The 21,533-nt window shown below is 35.7% G+C and overlaps 1 protein-coding gene and 1 long non-coding RNA gene across 3 annotated transcripts in view; one reads left to right on the top strand and one right to left on the bottom strand.

Moving 5' to 3' along the window:
- Positions 1-620: 620 nt before the first annotated feature.
- Positions 621-21,533, top strand: part of LOC101736509 (myotubularin-related protein 8) — a 61,236-nt gene continuing 40,323 nt past the window's right edge. The window contains exon 1 of one of the 2 annotated variants that reach the window (XM_038015297.2): positions 621-1,167. In XM_038015297.2, coding sequence (XP_037871225.1) covers positions 1,144-1,167 — 24 coding nt within the window. In that variant the 5' untranslated portion in view covers positions 621-1,143. Of the gene's footprint in view, positions 1,168-6,350; positions 6,736-21,533 lie in introns of those variants that run through there. The other variant, XM_004922654.5, reaches the window with a different exon arrangement.
- On the bottom strand, positions 17,615-19,193 carry LOC134200108 (uncharacterized). The gene is made up of 2 exons (XR_009974867.1): positions 18,899-19,193; positions 17,615-18,779 (listed from the first exon to the last, which is right to left on the bottom strand). It is a non-coding gene; the product is annotated as an uncharacterized LOC134200108 (long non-coding RNA).

Consider the following 21,533-nt stretch of genomic DNA (forward strand, 5'->3'; position numbering starts at 1 on the left):
AAGCGTTCACGAAACATTTCATAGTAATAATGATTTAAAGGTAGTTTAGTTAAGATAAGATAGATTGAAACTGTAGGGTTAACTTAGTAAAATCTATAATATTCACATTTCCGAAGTGCGACGCTACAGTAACCTGTTCTTTCTGCGTGAGCATGGATATCATACAAAATAAATAAGATGTATGAGGGCAACAAAAGCAGTGAGCAAAAATAATAGGTTTCATGCCGTAACTTTTGTAAATGAAGGCCTTCTGTTCTATGAAAAGTTGAACAAAACTAAATGCAAATCAAATAAAGCTTTATTAGTTATAAGTTATATTAGTTATAAGACTATTAGTCTCAGTAAAAAGGTGTGAATATACTGAGAGTTTCAATGGATTTTTTGGAAGAGAGGTGACTAAAAAGACCACTACCACATCTAGATAGAAAAATTTCAAGCAATTTGGAGGAAGTCTAAGAATAAAAGGAAGAAAGAAAAATGACAGAGAAAAAAATTGGAAAGAAGAAATAAATAAAAAAAAAATCTATAAAAACTGATTGAGACAATAATTTAAATACTACATATTTAGATAAGTGTCTGACAAGCCAAATCAAGCGTTCTGCTTCTTTTTCGCACATTCGTGTACTTTCAGAGATGGAAAACGGCTCCTATATCATAATTATTGTACGATTACGCCGAACAAACGCAAACTCAACAAATAAAACAATTTCAACAACGTTACGCCTTTCCCGCCAAGTCCAAACAAATACAAGTACAAATTACAAATCTACGTCGCTCATAAGTCCTATAACTACAATCTATGGAGCCCCGAACTAGCTTCCTTCCTATTAACCCTACTCTTTGAAACTGAATGGCAGTAAACAACGGACGAGTATTAAGGTCTATGACAAGTAAACACTAAACCACCACTAAACATTAATTTGCTCTTTGAAGTAAACGGAAATCTGTCACTATTTGTGCCAATTTATGGAGTGGACTAACGAGTCTGGTTTATATTTTCTAACAAAATGCATCGTTTGATTATTAAATTAGTTGAGTGTAAAATTAACAGTTAAGATTTTTTGTAATTAGAGTGCCTTGTGTTTACGTCACAAAGTGAACTGATAAAGGTTGATTAGGTATCGATTTTAGTCAACAGCTGCAATGGATATCAACATCACCCCAAAGGTTAGTAAATTACAAGGTATTTAAATAAATACTTTCTGTGTTTTTTCAGCGTAAGGACTATTTGCATTCGCCAACCATATCATTTATATTATTTGATTATCTTTGTCACAACTGTTAAAATGAAACAAGTTATAAAGTAGAAAAAATAATGAAAATTAAAATTATGTGTATAACTTACTAGAACATATTATTAGCATATTTTAAACTTATGTTTTAATTAGTTTACACTTCCAAATAAACAGACTCCTTAAAACTAGTGACTAGGTACACATCTAACAATATCAAAACATTGCTTACTGGCAAGTCAAATCAATCAAATTGACAAAACAAATTTTTATATAGGATATCTATGTTTTGCATGTAATTTAAATATTTGGAAATCTTTAATCTTCAAAAAGATTTTAATATTGTTAATTTTGTTATTTTTTTTTGTGAGTTATTGTGGTCTAGTTACAACACTAAGCAAGGTGTGAGTACTTCTTCCATCTAAGCCAATGAATTTTACTTCATGCCAGCACAACTGATGAAAACAAATAAAAATTGGACTCATATTAAAAATATAATACAATCTGAAAATATAGTGTATAATGGTTGGTACTTCAGGGACTGAGTTCTTTTAGGCATGTTTTTACTTATTACATGAGGGATTTTCCCATATCGACGCTTGAAAGGCAAATGTGACTAAGCGACAATAACTGCTTTGTACATAAATGATAGGAAATAACCATATTCGATGCGCAAAAAAAAAATTCTAGGTCTATTAAAATAATTTCAATCCTGCGGCTAGATTTGTTAAAATAGATTTTTTTTCCGGTATTTCAACTTTAAATTAGTCTACTGTAAAGTTGACGCATTGTCGCTTAGTCACGTTTGCCTTTCAAGAGTCGATATACATATTCAATATAGACTACAGGGGTCTTTAAAGTGAAAGGATTCTGCATTATAATAGTCTGGTGTCATGTAATAGGTTGTTAATCAGAAGATAAGGACATGGCATTCGGCCCTGCAAGTACTAAATAGTTCTATTATCTTAAGTGAAAGATCAGAAAGGTCTAAGTGTCAAAAAACCATTTGCTTAGTGCCAAAATCCAATATTCTAAGTGTAATGTTAATGTCATACATTTTAAATGTAAATAAATAAATAATATACCCTTATAATAATAATAATCTCCATTTATAAATGGCTTCCATGATGAAAAAATGACATTGAATACTTAAAAATAAAACCTTTAAAATTATATTAGGACCCTGAATAAGTTCTCGCTGTTTCTTTTTCAAAATAAAAGCTTTATTTAAAACCTTTTGTTCAAAGTATTTCCCATCGCTAGTGACTACTTTCTTCCATCATTCTGGCTATCCAGGAATCGATCCATTTTTTAGCTTCTTCATATGAATAAAAGCGCTGGACAGCTAGGGGATGTGCCATTGAATGGAATAGGTGAAAATCAGAAAGGGCTATGTCAGGTAAATACGGTGGGTGGGTAGAACTTCTCTTTGAAGCATTTCCAGGTAGATTTTCAATGATTTGCAACATGAGGCCAAGCGCTGTCATGTAGCAAAATCACTTTGTCATGTCTCTGCTCATATAACGGCCTTTTTTTTTAAGGTTCAACTTAATCGCATCAATTGAAGTCCATAGCAATCCCCCATGATAGTCTCATTTGGTTTGAGTAGCACATAATAAATTACACCCTGCTGATACCATAAAATACAGAAAAAAAGCTTCGAACCATGGATATTTGGTGTTGCAACTGATGTTGATGCATGGCCGGGCTTACTCCATGATTTTCTATGCGTTAGATTATTGTAGTGCATCCACTTTTCATCGCCAGTCACAGTTCGGTGCAAAAATCCTATTCTTTTCTGCTATTGAAGCAGTAGTTTACACATGAAAAAACGCCGTTCAATGTCTCTCGGTCTTCAATTCATACAGTACCCAATGTCCTTGCTTCTGGATCGTTCCTAAAACTTTTAAACGTTTTGAAACAGTTGACTCATCTACTTGTAATGTTTTTTCAACTTCTGCTAGCCTCTGACATTGGTCTTGATTGAGTAATTCCTCCAACTTTTCGTCTTCGAATTTTTGAAGCGTCGAAACCAGTCAGTCTGTTTGAATAAAGTATACACGCGAGCAAAAGTTTGGAATCACTTACTTGAAATTGGTTCCGCGCGATCTTGCTTACTAAATAAATTTTTAATTATTATAAAAATCGCATCATTTTAAAGGTTTAACTGTCAACTTTAAATTGATACCAAATTCATTCAAATCGAGCCAGTAGTTAAGGAGCTATCCCGGATTAAGTGAAGGAGGTAGGAAAAAAAGGAAATATGGAAAAATAATGAATGAATAAAACAACAAAAATTAATAAATAAAAATTTTATTTAGCCTTAAAATTAAATGTCAGTATTTTGTGTTCCCTTCCCTTGCCCTAATAACTCCTCGAAGACGATTCTTCATAGACCTGATCAGCTTTTGAATTGATTCTTGTGGGATACCTTCCCACTTCTCAATCAACGCCGATTTCAGCTCATTCAGGCATGAAGGAGCAGAAGTTCTGGAACGAACCCTATTCTTCAGTTCATCCCACACGTGCTCAATAGGATTCAAGTCAGGACTGAGTGCAGGCCAGTCCAATGTGGCGAAATAGACTTCTTCGAAGTATTCAATTGTTCCACGGGCAGTGTGACAACGAGCGTTATCGTGCTTAAGGAGGAAGTCGTCACCGGCATATCCCGCATAGGGAACGACATGTTCCAGCAGAATATTGGAAATGTACCGGTCCGAAGTTAGACCGCCTCCTCGTCCCCCGCCAGGCACGAAAACAAGCTCGGTTTTACCGTCGAAGGAAATGCCGGCCCACATCATATAAGAGCCACCCCCTATAAGCCACTGTTTCAGCGAAACAGCACTGCGCAAATCGCTCCCCAGGCCGCCTGTAGACCCGACCTCTTCGGTCGCTACCGTGCAAACACATCTTGCTCTCGTCGGAGAACAGGATTTGCCTCCATTGCTCAACCTCTCAATTAAGATTGGTACGAGCAAATTGAAGGCGTGCTTGTCGGTGAGCTACCGTGAGTTTCGGGCCTGTGACAGGCCTTTTTGGAGTCAGATTCGCTTGTTTGAGTCATCGACGAACTGTCCATTTGCTGGCTGCTACCCTACGAACATCTTGGAGCTCCTGCTGGACGTCGACACCAGGTTAATGCCGATTTCAGAGAGAGGTTAACACGATAAAACGGTCATTCCTCTCCGATATGCCCCGGCGCCGTCCAGATCTTGGTCTCGGGATAACGCTACCAGTCTCCTGAAAGCGCTTGCAAACTTTTGAAACAGGACTGGCTTATTTGGAGCCGACGAGCGACAACCCGCTGGCTGAGCTCTTCTTGCAATAGGGCTATGATTTGTGCTACTTCTGTAGGTATTGTCCCAATTGTCGTACAAGGTAAAGGGTCAAAAGTAGCGGAGATATGTACCGGTCAACGTCTGAAAGTCGACTGATAAAGAAAATCCGATAACAGGTTCTTTTTTAGGGGTCAATAGGCCGCAACTCGCGACGTATCAAATAATTAAAACACGTCTTTTTCGTTATTCCTTTACTTAATCCAAGATAGCTTCTTAAATACTGGCTTGATTTTAATGAATTTGATATCAGCTTAAAGTTAAGAGCTCAACCTTTAAAATGATCTAATTTTTATGATTATCAAAAATATTTAGTACACAAGATCGCGCGGAACCAATTTCAAGTAAGTGATTCCAAACTTTTGCTCGCGAGTGTATATAGTTGAGTGTTAAAACTTATAAACTGTAGTGTGGGATCTGAAATGGTTGAGATTATGCATTCTAGTGTAACGCAGCGTTCCGTTTCGCGTGGCAACAGTAGCCAAAGGGCATGTGACTCAGGTCCGTGTCGCGACGACCCACCCCGCACTATACGCGCCCGCGTATCTATCGCACCATTCGCACCCCCTATTAGTGCGTGCCAGACTGAAGCGGAATACACGTGTCCCCGGTCAATACCGGAACTGACAACCCAGAGTCTCATGCCAGTCGGGCACCCAACATTAAACTAGTATATTAAATAAAAACTTATAATAATTTCACTGGTTTGAACCAGTTGAATGTTATACTTTGGATATTTTTAGGCAAATGAATAATTTTCGGTTTAGGTTTTTTTGGTTTAGGGTTCAATGATTGAATTGAGTATTAATTTACATCACAAGTTGTTAGATATTATTTTTACTCTGTATTGATCAACGATTAGTTTTGTTGATCTAGTCTGGTTGATAAGTTCATAGACCACCCGTCTTAGAAATGGTTACCGATGTCTGGAAGCCAGCGCCTCTACTCCACTGCCTCGGAGACACGAGTTCGTAGTCTCCTTTCAATTGGATAGGATAAAACTTCAAACAGGGATAACCCTTTACGTTAAAAATAGGCAGAACAATGTCAAATCGTAAACACCCTTGCCATCAACTTCAAGCTATTTTCAGTAAATTCTGGGCTTAGGACCTTATTTCAACTGTAAATGTAGTCACGTATTGTTATTTGAATTTCACAAGCAATGGCTACATGACAAACTTCACGCTACGAAAGTGCAATGCTAATAAAAACTCCTCAGTTTAAATCAAAATAGAATATCGGTCGGGCAAAAAACAGTAACGGGTCCGGTCTCATTTTCATTGCGTAAAGGCTGCACATCTACCATACTGGAAAGAACGAGCGCTTCGCGGCAGAAATCGACAGGATGGAATTACTTACCCGTGCGGGCTAGCAATATATAAATTTTACTTTAGTTCGATAAAATCGTATAAACGGAGATGTAGTAAAATCATATGTTTGATTAGAAAATGGAGACAAACAGATGCTCTTGGAATCTTAATTGTAACTAAAGTTCTGAATAAAACATACAGTTGATGCTCCAACAATGTTCACTCCCACCGTAATGTTTTCATTTTACGTCATGAGCCATTGCCTGTACGATTGGTGCAAAGGACGCAAGGAAGTGTTAGAAATGGTTTCATCTTTGTCTTTCCTTTGCGCATGCTCTTTAGTCGCGGCCTTTGACATCTGAAAATGAGCTTTACAGGTTGAAGATACGGCATAATCGAATTTGGAGGAACGACTTTCAATTTTAGCGAGTAATTCGAATAACATCAGTGCTGTGATTCTACCGTAACAGTCCTTTGAGCGCCACCGTAAGGGAAGCACGCGTTTTCTTGCGAACACCAAAAATACATTGCTACTAAAAATTACCTTTTCTTAAAAAGTATTTTTTTTCCTGACAATGATATTTCATTATATCTATTTTAGTATTCATTTCGACTCCTAGGTAAAGTTAGGTTTCGAATTTAAAGTATTATCGAATTCAAGTTTAATAGAATTACAAGTTTTGACGTGATTGGGAAATGCACTAAAATTTTGATTAGAATCCTTTTTAATCCGAAATAATGGCGCTTAGTTCTTTGAATCCTTCGAACGTGCTAGGAGAACTTGGTCGCTTAGCGAATTGGTTTAAAGGCGACTGTCTTACTTCGGAGGAGTTTGCAGGCTTACCCGTAACCGAGAAGGTAAGAATGTAATCATAGATGCTAAGAAAGTACAAAGTAATTTGTTTTTTTATGTTATTAGGTACAGCTTAATTGAGAATATTGAAAAACAAAACTCTTTGAGTAGTTGTCACTTGTAAAGAGTCTTTGAGTAGATTTAAAACAGTGGTTTTTTATATAACTAACGCGCAATGTGCAACATCGTTCAAACATGAAGATATGTAACCCCATCCCCTCAGGCTGAGCCTAGAGCTAAATCAACCAGAGAATCTCGGATCTTAGATATTAGCAGTCATTTCGGTTAATAATCAAAAGATACAGATATGGAATCACTGGTCTTTTGAAACGTCGTTATTACTTCCCTAGTTTTTCTTTTATTAAATTCTGACGGTCTGTAATATTACTATTGATATTATTATATACAGTACGGTTGGCACCACTGTCCTGCCTATTTCTGCCGTGACATAATTATGTGTTCCGGTTCAAAGGATAGCCGTTATTTCTAAATATGTCACAGGGTGCGCGCTGGTTTTGATTTTTTTTGCGAGATTAATTGGCTCTGGCGTCGGATTAACACCAGGTAGAGCGATAGATGATCATTCATTCATCTACCCTATAAAAAGTTGTCTTTGAAGAGCCTCAGATATATTAATAATTAATGTTATGTTGATGACGATAGTAAGTGCCATGTTGTTTCGCTTTTATACAGTTATTATCTCATCAAGATTTTATGCAAACTGAAACATTAATGAGCATAACAATCAAGGAACTGAATTTCGAGCTAAGCTTATTGACATTAATACATCACTTACATTATTATTATTAACAATAGACGCCTACAAGCCTGTCGAAAGAGATCTATTGTACAAATTGGATAATGAATAATTAATTTATCCATAATTGTTTTTGCATCGTTTTTAGTTTCAGTTCAATAGTCGGACTGCACATGCTTTTCTTTGACTCGGACTTTAACTCTTGAGATTTTAGAAAAAAAATACACCATTTTGTAGATGTCTTTTTGGTTAAGATGTATTATTTGGAAAAGTAAATAAGTAATAATGTGATTGAAATAAATATGGTAATTCATGTTAAGATAATCATATCAGTATAAGAGTCAATTCAACATATAAACTCAAACATTAGTTTTCTTTTTTGTAAATAGTGAACCTATTTGAAAATTATTTTTGTGATTTAAATCATATTTAATAACTGCGGTACCTTTTCCTACCTGATAGCCTTGAGAGGCTATGTCAGCGTAACTCTAACGCGTAGGTGAGCTCTCGGGGCTCAAAACTGGAGGCGCTGATAACGCTAGCCGTATCAAGAGCAGTGCTTCGCAGAATCTTCCACCGGATCGGAAACGCGACCCACTGAGAAGATCCGGCGAGAAACTCAGTGGGCTGTGTATGGGCTGCGGTACCACAAACCCACCTATTACTACGAATCCAGAGAGACATTAACAATAATCTTAACTAACTTTTAATGGGCAAAGGGTTACATTCGTTGGATACAATAAAATCACTCATGCTTGCAATAAAATACATTCGGCATTCTGTAGCAATTTCCTATTTAAAAATAAAATCGATATCATGGAAGTAGAGCTAAACAGACATGTTTATTTTACATCGACTATCATCTATCCGTTTCTATAGAAAATTTCACAGACAGAAGACTGCGTTTATTGCAAAAACCTTAAATTGTACTACAACATGAATTCCGATTTTATATTTATAATCGTCATAATTATAAAAATGAATTAAAATTGTTTAAGCATCCTCTTAGATTACGATGCGCATTGATAAATTCCGAAATGCCTTTATAAAGTCAGTAATGTTAATTTATCTGAGAATTTGCTGGTTCGTGTCAGTCGACTGGCAAAAGCGATTAACATAATACGATGTTTCGATGTATCTAGGGCGGTTTACGGCTCACTTAATTTTCCGGAGTCGAGTTGCCGTGAACTGACAACGATTAGAGATTGGTACCACGGACGAATTTATTAGCGTAGGCGGTTTTAAGTCAAACTGAGATTGAATTATGCTTAAAAGTTGTTTTAAATTATATTTATTTATTTATTTATTTATTTAATCAACAATGTTTCTACAGCATTTAACTAGACACAGGGTACAGAGGATGTTTTCACAAACATGAGCCAATTAAAGAAACACATTATGTTTCCAAAAAATGTTAACATGATTAAAGAACACAGGTAGTCCAACTAAGGTAAAGGTAAGGCAGTTAAATAGGTAGATAAATTTTGTCGAATAATAACTTGCAGAATAAGTTTGAATCTGATTGTGTTGTACACAAAACGATGCGTCGATGTCATTGCGGCTCTTAAACTAGGCTTTTGGTTTGGGCGTGATGCCAGAAACATGTAGGTTATTATTTGCATCGCCCTAATTGGCTTATGTCGCGTGCACTTTACAAATGATTTACTGGTGGTAGGACCTCTTGTGAGTCCGCACTGGTAGGTACCACCGCCCTGTCTATTTTTGCCGTGAAGCAGTAATGTGTTTCGGTTTGAAGGGTGGGGCAGCCGTTGTTACTATACTTGAGACCTTAGAACTGATATCTCAAGGTGGGTGGTGCATTTACGTTGTAGATGTCTATGGGCTCCAGTAACCACTTAACACCAGGTGGGTTGTGAGCTCGTCCACCCACCTAAGCAATAAAAAAAAAAGAATAATGCTTAAAAGTCGTTTTAAATTATATGTACAAAACGATGCGTCGTTGTTAATGGGGTTCTTAAACTAGGCTTTTGGTTTGGGCGTGATGCCAGAAACATGTAGGTTATTATTTGCATCGCCCTAATTGGCTTATGTCGCGTGCACTTTACAAATGATTTACTGGTGGTAGGACCTCTTGTGAGTCCGCACGGGTAGGTGCCACCACCCTGCCTATTTTTGCCGTGAAGCAGTAATGTGTTTCGGTTTGAAGGGTGGGGCAGCCGTTGTTACTATACTTGAGACCTTAGAACTGATGTCTCAAGGTGGGTGGCGCATTTACGTTGTAGATGTCTATGGGCTTCAGTAACCACTGCAGGTGGGCTGTAAGCTCGTCCACCCATCTAAGCAATAAAAAAAACCTATTTATTCCTTCTATAATTTATTTTTGTATAAAATTAATAACATACTATTACTGTTTAAAATAACACTTACTTTTATATTTTAATTTTAATGAAGTACTAATCTTCTTTGGTATGTTGCGGATAGTGTCGGAAACTTTACGACCGACTCGAAAAAACATTTTATTTAGAAAGCTCTAAATTATTACCATTACCATAGGTACCAAAGATTGTTTTAATGTTGTTAATTTTTTACAGTAATTAATTAAAAAAATGCGTTATGTTATCTAAAAATAAGTTTTTTTTTTAAATGAAGTTACAGTTCAAAACGTTAATAATTGTATTACGAATTGTTAGTTCGATAACGAAATAAATACAGTTAAGTTAATTTTAGTTTATCAGCGTATTTACTCCTCATATCACTACTCTTCAAATATTTGCTACATGACGATTGACAAATTCCAAAAATATATTACATTGTGTCCAAATTGGTGGTATAATTAAATGTTTATTTTTAAATGAGAAAAATGTAGATCGAAAATCATCTTGAAGCAATATTATTATTTTTCCATCATCCATCCTTACCTCGGCAATCTTAGGTAAGTTTTGTCAGAACAGTCTCCCACCACTGTGCAAGTCTGATTATAGTCTGTGTAACGTATCGACAATTTTGAAAAAAAAAAACAATTTTCTTAGTAATGGATTCCCTCTAAATTGCCTATTAAACAGAATACAATCACGTATGTATATACTTATAGGGATAATATCACAGAAGAAAAATAAACACAAGGTTAGAACTCAAAACGCAACGTAGCCCACGTTATTTGGTTTACCAATATATTTTTTAATTTTTTCCTACTTAGGCGTCGGTAGCCTAAGAGGCAATATTTTTGTTCCTACTTAGGTGTTGGTAGCCTAAGAGGCAATTTTAACTACGCGCGGACGGGTAGGCCAGCTGCTAGTAACAGCAGTGCTTCGCTGAATCTACCTCTGAATCGGAATTACGACCCGCTGATAAGATCCGGCGAGAAACTCAGTGGGTTGTTTCCATGGGCTAGGTTGCCCGTCGAACTCTTCGTATTTGACCATTTGGACGAGGATGATGACCAGTTTTTGAAGAGCCTAAATGCACCGAGAAGGGATCAGAAGGATATGTTTAGGGCGACAGCGACTTTGCGTTGTCACGTCGCCTAGTTCGGATATGTAGTCAGAGGCGGCCAAGATAATAGGGGTTGTCCTGTTCATTAGTAATATTAATGAAAATGTATTTTGTGTACCTATCTATTATAATTAGTGGAAATTTGGAAACCAAAATATTTTATTGCAATTTGATGTTTAGTCCCGAAAAGTATTTATACTACATGAATATAGAACATTGCTCGTAGTGCGGTCTATTAGTTCTTTAAAAATCAAATTGAAACATCCAGTACACCTAGACACAAAAACACTAAAATGTGTTTGTTGGTCCTTTAACTTAATTAGAAATATCTAACTAAGATTCAATCCAAGAATCGTCGCCGCGAAAAACACAGGCAAATGTAAAACAAAATTTGAAGTATGTGATAAATATTTTGTAGTTTTAACGAAGCTGTTTTAATAATCCATTAAAATGAAGTCCATTTCGACGGGTGTCAAAATACGTAGGAAGCTTTTTCTTAATTTTCTTTTGTAAAAAAAATTAATGACTGTCAACATCGCTTAGCTGGAGTTGATTTGTTCATAAAAAAAAAAACTTTAAGGAAGCTGTTTCGACTTTATCGTATCTTTGAAATTGATTTCTGAAATTCACCACATTTTTTCATCTAAATATTATTATTGATACTAAATTATAATGGTTTGATCAAGATAATGCAATGTGGGGTAATTTTAAAGAATTTTATTTATCGCTTGCATAGTTCTGTTTTTACGCTCAGTATCAACGCCAGTAAAAAACCAATGAGACACGAGTGATTACAAAATGTGTTGTAAATGTTTGACGGAGTCAATTTAATTGAGACACAAATAAACATATTTTGCAAAAAATCTTCGCCGCTCAATATTGTTTTGTTCCAAACTTTTAGATTTAACAAATAGCATCAAAGTATCCACTCAAGTTTTGACACAATTAGAAACGAAATTCGCGGACTAAAATTTGAATAATTTGTTTTCTTTATAACAAAAGCGTTTGTTTTTGATAAAACAGACGTGTTTCATTATACAAAAGTTGGCTGAAAACATAATAAGTCGATTTATTGTTCAAGTTAAATATTCCGTTGTTTCTTGTGGTTGGGAATTTCATTTAAATCCTATTTAGAAAGTGAGGAATTAAATTAAATTTCAAGGACAAGGAATTAAATTAAACAAGAACAAGGAATTCAATTTCATTAATTTTTTGTGAGTTTTAAGACTTGCATTTTAATTTAATGTTTGCATGGACTATATACCTTCGCCGTGATTGGCGATAATTTTTAATGAATAATTTAAGTTTTTTGATCATTTTCCCCTGTTTTTATCGTTATAAACTTCACTTCTTTTCCTGCGATTCCAATGTAAAAAAACATTTTTTTTTTCTAACGGTACCTCTCTAGAATATATGAAATCAGGGTGCATTCAGTTTTAACTGGTTATTGAAGCCTTATATTAACGTGAACTATGCCACCCTTTTTGGGATATATACCTAGTTGAAGCCTCAATTGTATTAAAATGTCATATCCTTTAAACCAGAACACATCACTGCTTTGTGGTAGGCAAAATGACAGTATCCTCGGTAGTTCAGAATGCAGCCCACCACTGGTAATCGATAAAGTCGATTCATATTACCCAATATCGTTCCTTCATCGTGGATGACATTTTTGTGCATAACACATTTGAAATCCGTGAACGCCCCTATAGTTGCCTTAATCAGGATCACTAACGATTTCACTTTCAAGTTCTATGAATAGTCATAAATATAATGATATATTTTTATTCTTATAATATACTCCCGTGGTTACGCCCGCGTGAAAATGCTGTTTTTATTAAAACATAAAAGTCATTAGACGATTCATTTCCATCTCTCGTCTGAAAGTTTTGAAATTTAAAGACTTCGTTAGTATAAAAAACATCTCTCCTCTGTTCAATTAAAATATAAAAGATAAATTCATTTTACAACTTGCCAAAAGATATAAAATTTTGACAATGACAAGAGAGCATTTAAATAAATTTGTCCTTCGATAGGTTTTAAAAAGAAAAAGTTTCTGAGTGGTTTCATGTCTAGTTTTCCACTGATACATTCGTAAAGAGTGTGTCTGTTTTTGATTTGTTAACTACTCGATGGAAAACTTTAAAAGAGTTTGAGTTCGGGTAAAATAAACGAAAAATGTTTTTAATGAGACGTTTTTTTGTATTGCTTGGTTGGGGTGACGAGCTCACAGCCCACCTGGTATTAAGCGGTTACTGAAGCCCATAGACATCTACGACGTAAATGCGCCACCCACCTTGAGATATAAGTTCTAAGGTCCCAAGTATAGTTACAACTGCTGCCCCACCCTTTAAACCGAAACGCATAATAAATATAGTAACCGGCAAACATCTTGAGCAAATGACCTTGACTGCGCAGAACCGAATTTTAGATCACTTTGGTGGTGAGGGTGAGGCGCGACGGCAGGGGAAATCGTATCGAGCGCTTTATTGGTAGATCAGTCGAACCTTGCGTCCCGCACCGCGCCCTCATTCCGCTTGCTCCCAAAAGTACGCTTGCGTACAGTGGAAAGTTATTATATTATTAAAGTCTATCGTTATTAATCGTTAAGTTATTTGTTATAATTACTTGTGGACTTTGTTGCCATTGCTATTTGTTGAGTGTTTGTTGATTTTTTATAAAACATACACTATGCCGCGACAAACCGGTGTAGTATTCAAAAGAAAGGGTAGAAAATTTGTGTACGACGTATATTGCTTCATTATAAAACAGGGGAAGAATGATATGGAAAAATTAAAACAGACTTCGGAAGTAACAAAACCATCAGTGAGGACTGTTAGGTGCATTATTAAGGAAGCTAAAGGCTCTGGCTTGCTCGCCGTGTTTCGGACTCCGGGTAAGAAAAGATCAGGGAAGAAGAAAGTTACCGGAATGGATAGTTTCGTTCAATCTGTAATAAAAAGATGTAATCATAATAACTACATAACAAGCAGCGAAACTCCGTACCGTAGAAAGGCTTCGAAAATTTTAAAGAAGATATAAATTTTAATGGCTCGGAATGAAGCTTACGACGTATTATGAAAGAGCTAGGCTTTAGATGGAAAAAAAGAACAGAAAATAATCGGAAGCTGGTAATTGAAAAAAGTAACATTCGATCGAATCGAATATCTTCAAAAAATTATTAATTATAGACAAAAAAGAAGACCGAATCGACCGAGTTGTAAACTACACCGATGAGCCCTATGTCGACTAATCACGATGATAGCGACTCGGGTGATGAAAACAGTGATGATGATGATGGTCAAGATTATGATAACGAAAAAAAATATACAAATACCAGCTTCGGTTCATCTGAACTAAGACCTGGCAACAGCTCTAGTTTTGACTTAATAGAAGGAATATCTATTTTACCCCAAGATTAAATTATTACAATTATTAACCTACATTTTTTGTTGATGTTCTAATAAATATATAAAAAATACATATGTTGATTTTAGTAATTTAATTGCATTATGACGCAGAGTAAATAATGTTTTTGCACGTGAGTGTACCATGCGCAAACTTACCCCCACTACGTCAACAAATGCTCAAGAAGTTTGCCGGATATTATAGATAGTGGTAGTTAGTGGTAGTGATAGATAGTAAAACGTATAGTGGTAGTTTCACAGTTTTCTCTCGATCCCAAAAAGCAGGATTTAAAAAAATGTAATTATATAATACTGGTTTCATTGTTTTGTAACTCTTAGCTTTTTTGGTGTGCAAAATTATCTAAATAGAAACTTAATGGAATTCCGGTCTATCCGGTATATATGTCGCAGGCAATTTGTATGATTCCGCCGTTTACAAACGGCGTCGTCATTATAAAAACGCTCGCCGTTATGTAAAATGCCAAAGGCAAAATGATAACTCGTTCAATAGTTATAATTTCGACATTGGTTGTAGTTTTAGGGTGACCATAATAAAATGCAGTTTATAATAATCAGACTTTATTTCCGTAATCAGGTACTAATGAAGATTTCAAGTAAGACTAAATTATGTGCTTTGGTTCTCTTAAAGTACTTACTTAAAATATTTAAGTAACAAAACAACATTTAAATTACACACTTTATATACTCATGACAATAATAAAACTTCTAAGGATAATATGACACTTTCAAATAAAACAAACAGGTCGTAAGTAAAACCATATTATTTTGAAGTTTGAAGTATTCATGGTCTTGACTCTGCTCATTAAAATCTCGAGATATAATCGGTTTAACTACGATACCTTTATTTGGTATGTTACGTTTGGATTCACAAACAGGACATAACGATACGAATAAATCAATCGCTTTTCTCACACTAATAAATCTATCCTTCGTTTGATACTGAATTTTGTCTTGATCACCATGTCCGCAACCTCTATGAATCTCTAACAATACATCGGAATATTCGTTCAACGGTATTACACGAACGGTTGGATCAGGGCTATCCTTTTTAAAATAAGGTAGTCCAATTCACTGATGCTCATGACCTCGTATTGTTTTGACCAGTAGTAATCTGCAGGAGTCCTCCGCGAACCAGATTGTGGCCACCTTAGCATTTTTAGGTGCCGAATAACCTCAAAAATCTTACTATTTGTCCAAGGCTTTTTTACAGCTTCCATTTGAGAATTGTATATATTTTTTAATTCACTATAATATATACCTTTAAAATCAGAATTCTTTCCTAAAATGTCTTCTCCACACGATATATTTGCACTGTTTTCAGTTATTTTTTGACGTGGTTGTTATTATTTTGATCAACAGTGGCGCGCGTGGTAAAAAATTGAACTAAGCTATTCAATTTGCCGCGGCATTATGAAAACGGCGTTTGAATTGTCGATGCTATGTTGTGGCATATTATAAAGTGACACGGTAGTTTACATTTTGCCTTCGGCATTTTACATAACGGCGAGCGTTTTTATAATGACGACGCCGTTTTTAAACGGCGGAATCATACAAATTGCCTGCGACATATATATGTCAATTGTCAAACTTGTATTCTGTGGGTGATCGCATCCGTCCGTTCGAAATGTCAGCACAATTGGAAAAATACAACGATTTTTATTATAAGAAATTGATATGTACCTACTTAAAATACCTCTTGTTTTATCTCGATGTGCCTACCTCTTGTGTTCGCAGATGGTTTCTGAAATAATGCAATATGCAAACTTTGACATTTTTCTTCTGTTGTATGGTGGTGGTACTTAACAGGTTTTTTGCCTATTATAGCGAACGAGGTTCTGACCAACATGGCGGTTTGTTTATTGTCGTTCTTAGACAACAACAATACCAGGAAGGAAGGAAGTCGTTCTTTACCGCTGAAATCTCTTTACTTAGGGTAAAGGGTAAAAAAGAACATTATTTTGTTCGTTAAATACCATGCAGTTTTTCCAGAGCCTTATGATATTTGCCTAAAATGATGCCTATAAATACAGTGTTTCAAATCGCAACCAATCAAGGTATTCGGAGGGAACTTACTCTGGTGGCAGGTAGTGTCATAGGAAATGATAGGATCATCTTAAAGAACCCAAGAAATAATCCAAAATTGTTTTCAAACTTGAAGATCACGGTCAATTGCGAAGAGTGACTGAGTAAGGGACATGCAGTAAGACCTCTCCAGTTTCTCACTCCTGTTAGATAAGAAACTTTCAAACAAACATAGAACCGTATGCACTGGCCGCTAGGTACATTTTTATACCTATGGTACGTCTGAATTTTAATATAGGTATTTGTGTTTATATTTTTCATGCGGCCAGCCGGTGGTAGTTCCCCGCAAGTAGTTACTTAATTTTTTTTATTCGCTACTTTTGTAAAATCGCTAGTCGCTCGTAATTGTTTAGTAATATTTCATATTAATTTTTGTGTTTGAATTACTTAAGCACTTGTTTGAAGATAGTTTTATTATTTGTTTTAATGCGTGTTTAATAAGTGAAAGAAAGAATGGCGTCTAAATGACAGTCAGTCCTCTTTGGATGCATTTTGAGGAGACGGCGCCGAAACAATGCGTCTACTGCTCTCGTATATTAACGATAATCGTCGAGCTTAATTTGCAGTCTAAGTCGCCATATGAAATCCGTTCATCCCGCAATAAATTATATTATGTAAAAAATAAAATTATTATATTATTAAGTAAGTCAATCTCTGTCAAGTAATTTAACAGTGTATTACAATACAAAGTATGAACACATCACTTAGGCCCGGTTCCAAAAAATAACGAATCGTCATTGTATTATAACAACTAATCGTAATCATGCTACCAATACGTAGCCGTATATTAGCGTTCCACAACTATTTTACTTGCCGCGTTACCTACGAGCATCCGTCGGCGCGCTGCTTACTAACGAATCCCTCTGCGTTTCGGTAATGCAAATGATTGTGTTACAAAGATCCTTTAGAAATAAAACTCTTTTCAAAATACATAAGTTTTTATTAGTATTTTTACATAAATATTTTAAAATAATATAAATTAATTGTAATTCATCACATATGTAATTTTATTTGAACATTCACAATTTAAAAACAGTTATAGTAACCGGCAAACTTCGTGAGCAAATGACCTTGACTGCGCAGAACCGAATTTTAGATCACTTTGGTGGTGAGGGTGAGGCGCGACGGCAGGGGAAATCGTATCGAGCGCGTTATTGGTAGATCAGTCGAACCTTGCGTCCCGCACCGCGCCCTCGTTCCGCTTGCTCCCAAAAGTACGCTTGCGTACAGTAAAAAGTCTATCGTTATTAATCGTTAAGTTATATTTTGTTATAATTGCTTGTTGACTTTGTTGCCATTGCTATATGTTGAGTGTTTGTTGATTTTTTATTAAAAATACACTATGGCGTAGTATTCAAAAGAAAGGGTAGAAAAAATTGTGTACGACGTATATTGCTTCATTATAAAACAGGAGAAGAATGATATGGAAAAAGTAAAACAGACTTCGGAAGCAAGAAAAACATCAGTGAGTACTGCTAGGTGCATTATTAACGAAGCTAAAGACTCTGGCTTGCTCGCCGTGTTTCGGACTCCGGGTAAGAAAAGATCAGGGAAGAAGAAAGTTACCGGAATGGATAGTTTCGTTCAATCTGTAATAAAAAGATGTTATCATAATAACTACATAACAGGCAGCGAAACTCCGTATCGTAGAAAGGCTTCGAAAAATTTAAAGAAGATATAAATTTTAATGGCTCGGAATGAAGAATGATGGGAAAAAAAACAGAAAGTAATCGGAAGCTGGTAATTGAAAAAAGTAACATTCGATTACTACGAATCGAATATCTTCAAAAAATAATTAATTATAGACAAAAAAGAAGACCGAACCGACCGAGTTGTAAACTACACCGATGAGCCCTATGTCGACTCATCACGATGATAGCGACTCGGGTGATGAAAACAGTGATGATGATGATGGTCAAGATTATGATAACGAAAAAAAAATTACAAATACCAGCTTCGCTTCAACTGAACCAAGACCTGGCAACAGCTCTAGTTTTGACTTAATAGAAGGAAAATCTATTTTACCCCAAGATTAAATTATTACAATTATTAACCTATATTAAATACATAATATATTGATTTTAATAATTTAATAGCATTATGACGCAGAGTAAATATTGTTTTTGCACGTGAGTGTACCATGCGCGAACTTACCCCCACTACGTCGACAAATGCTCAAGAAGTTTGCCGGCTATTATACTTTAGTTTTAACTGTAAAGTGAACAAAACGCCATGAAGAGACAAAGGAAACGCCAGATGTCGGCCGGACCGCGCCAAAATACCAAAAAAAACTGATAAATTGTAATGTAAGGGAGATATTCCATGATTCCTAGAATTAAAATAAACTAGTAAATAATATTTTCATGTAATCACTTGTTAAATAGTTAACTACTTCATAAAATACCAATTAACAGCTGGCATTAAAAATACGAGCCTGGTTCCTTTTACCTTTAAAAAAGGATAAATTTCACCTAACAGTAATTGCACAGACTGCTTGTCGAGCCGAAATCTTAGTTGAAACTCCTGATTATCGAGCTCTGAATAATAATTGATTCTTGTTTTATGCACTCTATTACTTCGCGTATCATCACTTGAATCGTCGCTTGAATTCAGTAACATTAAAACTTCGTTATCACTTTCTGAACTCGACATTTTAAAAGAAAAAACACAAACACAAAAATTCCAAAGCACAACCGAACAAAATCGGTAGGTTAAAAAATGCTCTACGCGTCGTAGTTGTGACAGCTCACTGACATTTCTAACGCCCGGTTCCAATATCCAAAAAACGAATCGTTTTACATTACGATCCGTTACAATATCTACGAATCGTAGGACAAAATAGTTCCTATAAAAACGACTCGTTTTTAAAATTACTGATGACTTGCTACTAACGGATGGGAGGGCTAACATAACGGTTCGTACTGCGTTTTGTATGGAGACTGTTGTCTGTAGTGTTCCTATATTATTTTAGAAATGTCAGTGAGCTGTTAGAACTACCACGCGTAGAGCATTTTTTAACCTACCGATTTTGTTCGGTTGTGCTTTGGAATTTTTGTGTTTGTGTTTTTTCTTTTAAAATGTCGAGTTCAGAAAGTGATAACGAAGTTTTAATGTTACTGAATTCAAGCGACGATTCAAGTGATGATACGCGAAGTAATAGAGTGCATAAAACAAGAATCAATTATTATTCAGAGCTCGATAATCAGGAGTTTCAACTAAGATTTCGGCTCGACAAGCAGTCTGTGCAATTACTGTTAGGTGAAATTTATCCTTTTTTAAAGGTAAAAGGAACCAGGCTCGTATTTTTAATGCCAGCTGTTAATTGGTATTTTATGAAGTAGTTAACTATTTAACACGTGATTACATGAAAATAGTATTTACTAGTTTATTTTAATTCTAGGAATCATGGAATATCTCCCTTACATTACAATTTATCAGTTTTTTTTGGTATTTTGGTGCGGTCCGGCCGACATCTGGCGTTTCCTTTGTCTCTTCATGGCGTTTTGTTCACTTTACAGTTAAAACTAAAGTAACTGTTTTTAAATTGTGAATGTTCGAATAAAATTACATATGTGATGAATTACAATTAATTTATATTATTTTAAAATATTTATGTAAAAATACTAATTAATAAAATACTACTTAATAAAAACTTATGTATTTTGAAAAGAGTTTTATTTCTAAAGGATCTTTGTGACACAATCATTTGCATTAACGAAACGCAGAGGGATTCGTTAGTAAGCAGCGCGCCGACGGATGCTCGTAGGTAACGCGGCAAGTAAAATAGTTGTGGAACGCTAATATACGCCTACGTATTGGTAGCATGATTACGATTAGTTGTTATAATACAATGACGATTCGTTATTTTTTGGAACCGGGCCTAAAATAATATAGGAACACTACAGACAACAGTCTCCATACAAAACGCAGTACGAACCGTTATGTTAGCCCTCCCATCCGTTAGTAGCAAGTCATCAGTAATTTTAAAAACGAGTCGTTTTTATAGGAACTATTTTGTCCTACGATTCGTAGATATTGTAACGGATCGTAATATAAAACGATTCGTTTTTTGGATATTGGAACCGGGCGTTAGGTAATGATTCGGATGTATAGATACAATGTATTCGTCACAGTATCTATTGAACGCACCGAGTAATGTTAAGAGTGATGTGTAATGTTTTCGAGTAATATCACCTGTCTGTAGAAGTGATGTCATATCACATTACATTAGGAAGTGATGTTTTGCGCAAGTCTACTATAGCAGTTCCTTAATCAGATAGAAAACGGACATTCGTCTTGACTAATTAATAGCCGAAGTGATGCTTATCTTATAAGAAACTAGCTGTACCTGTTTTTGGTTGAGCACTTTTTTCGAAAGCATTAACCCACTGACATAATACTGCTTTCAGTTCCCACTGGAAAGATTCCATTTTGCATCGCTTAATGTGTATTTTCAGAATGTTCCTATATCTTAAGTACTGACAATCGCGTTTTCGCTTCGTCCTGAAGGGAAAACAGGCTTCGCCATTTTAATCTCGGGAATTCGAGACACATGGCCGCACCACCAGAGCTGTTTTCCGACGCCAGATACATCTCATCATCATTCATCATCATTCTCGCAACGTCGGCACAACATGTTTTCTCCTTCCGTACTCCTCTATCATATACCGTTTCTTCGCTCACTCACCTAAGTCTTTCACACAATCCATCCATTTCTTCTTAGGTCTACCTCTTTCTCTATATCCTTCCACATTCATCGTTAACACTCTCTTATCAACCCCATTTTCATTTTGTCTCATCACATGTCTATATCATCCATATACCATCCTAACGCGCGGTTCTCAACTTCTCTGTCACAGATGCCACTTTCAAACTTCCTCTAAAGCCAGTACAACCTAGGCCTAAGGTCAACAAAAGCATTCTCAAGGAGGGTTGAAGTCAGGCAGGCGGCCGGTCATAAAAAAATTGACCAAACTTAATAGCCAGATACATGTCCCCGATATTATCTCTCGTCAGGACACTTGTGTTCCTCATGCAGTCAGATCTTCTGATTTTTATCATATCGGGCAGTCATTTGAGATAA

The sequence above is a fragment of the Bombyx mori genome, chromosome 14 (genome assembly GCF_030269925.1).
Source record: "Bombyx mori chromosome 14, ASM3026992v2".
NCBI classification, from domain to species: Eukaryota; Metazoa; Arthropoda; class Insecta; order Lepidoptera; family Bombycidae; genus Bombyx; species Bombyx mori.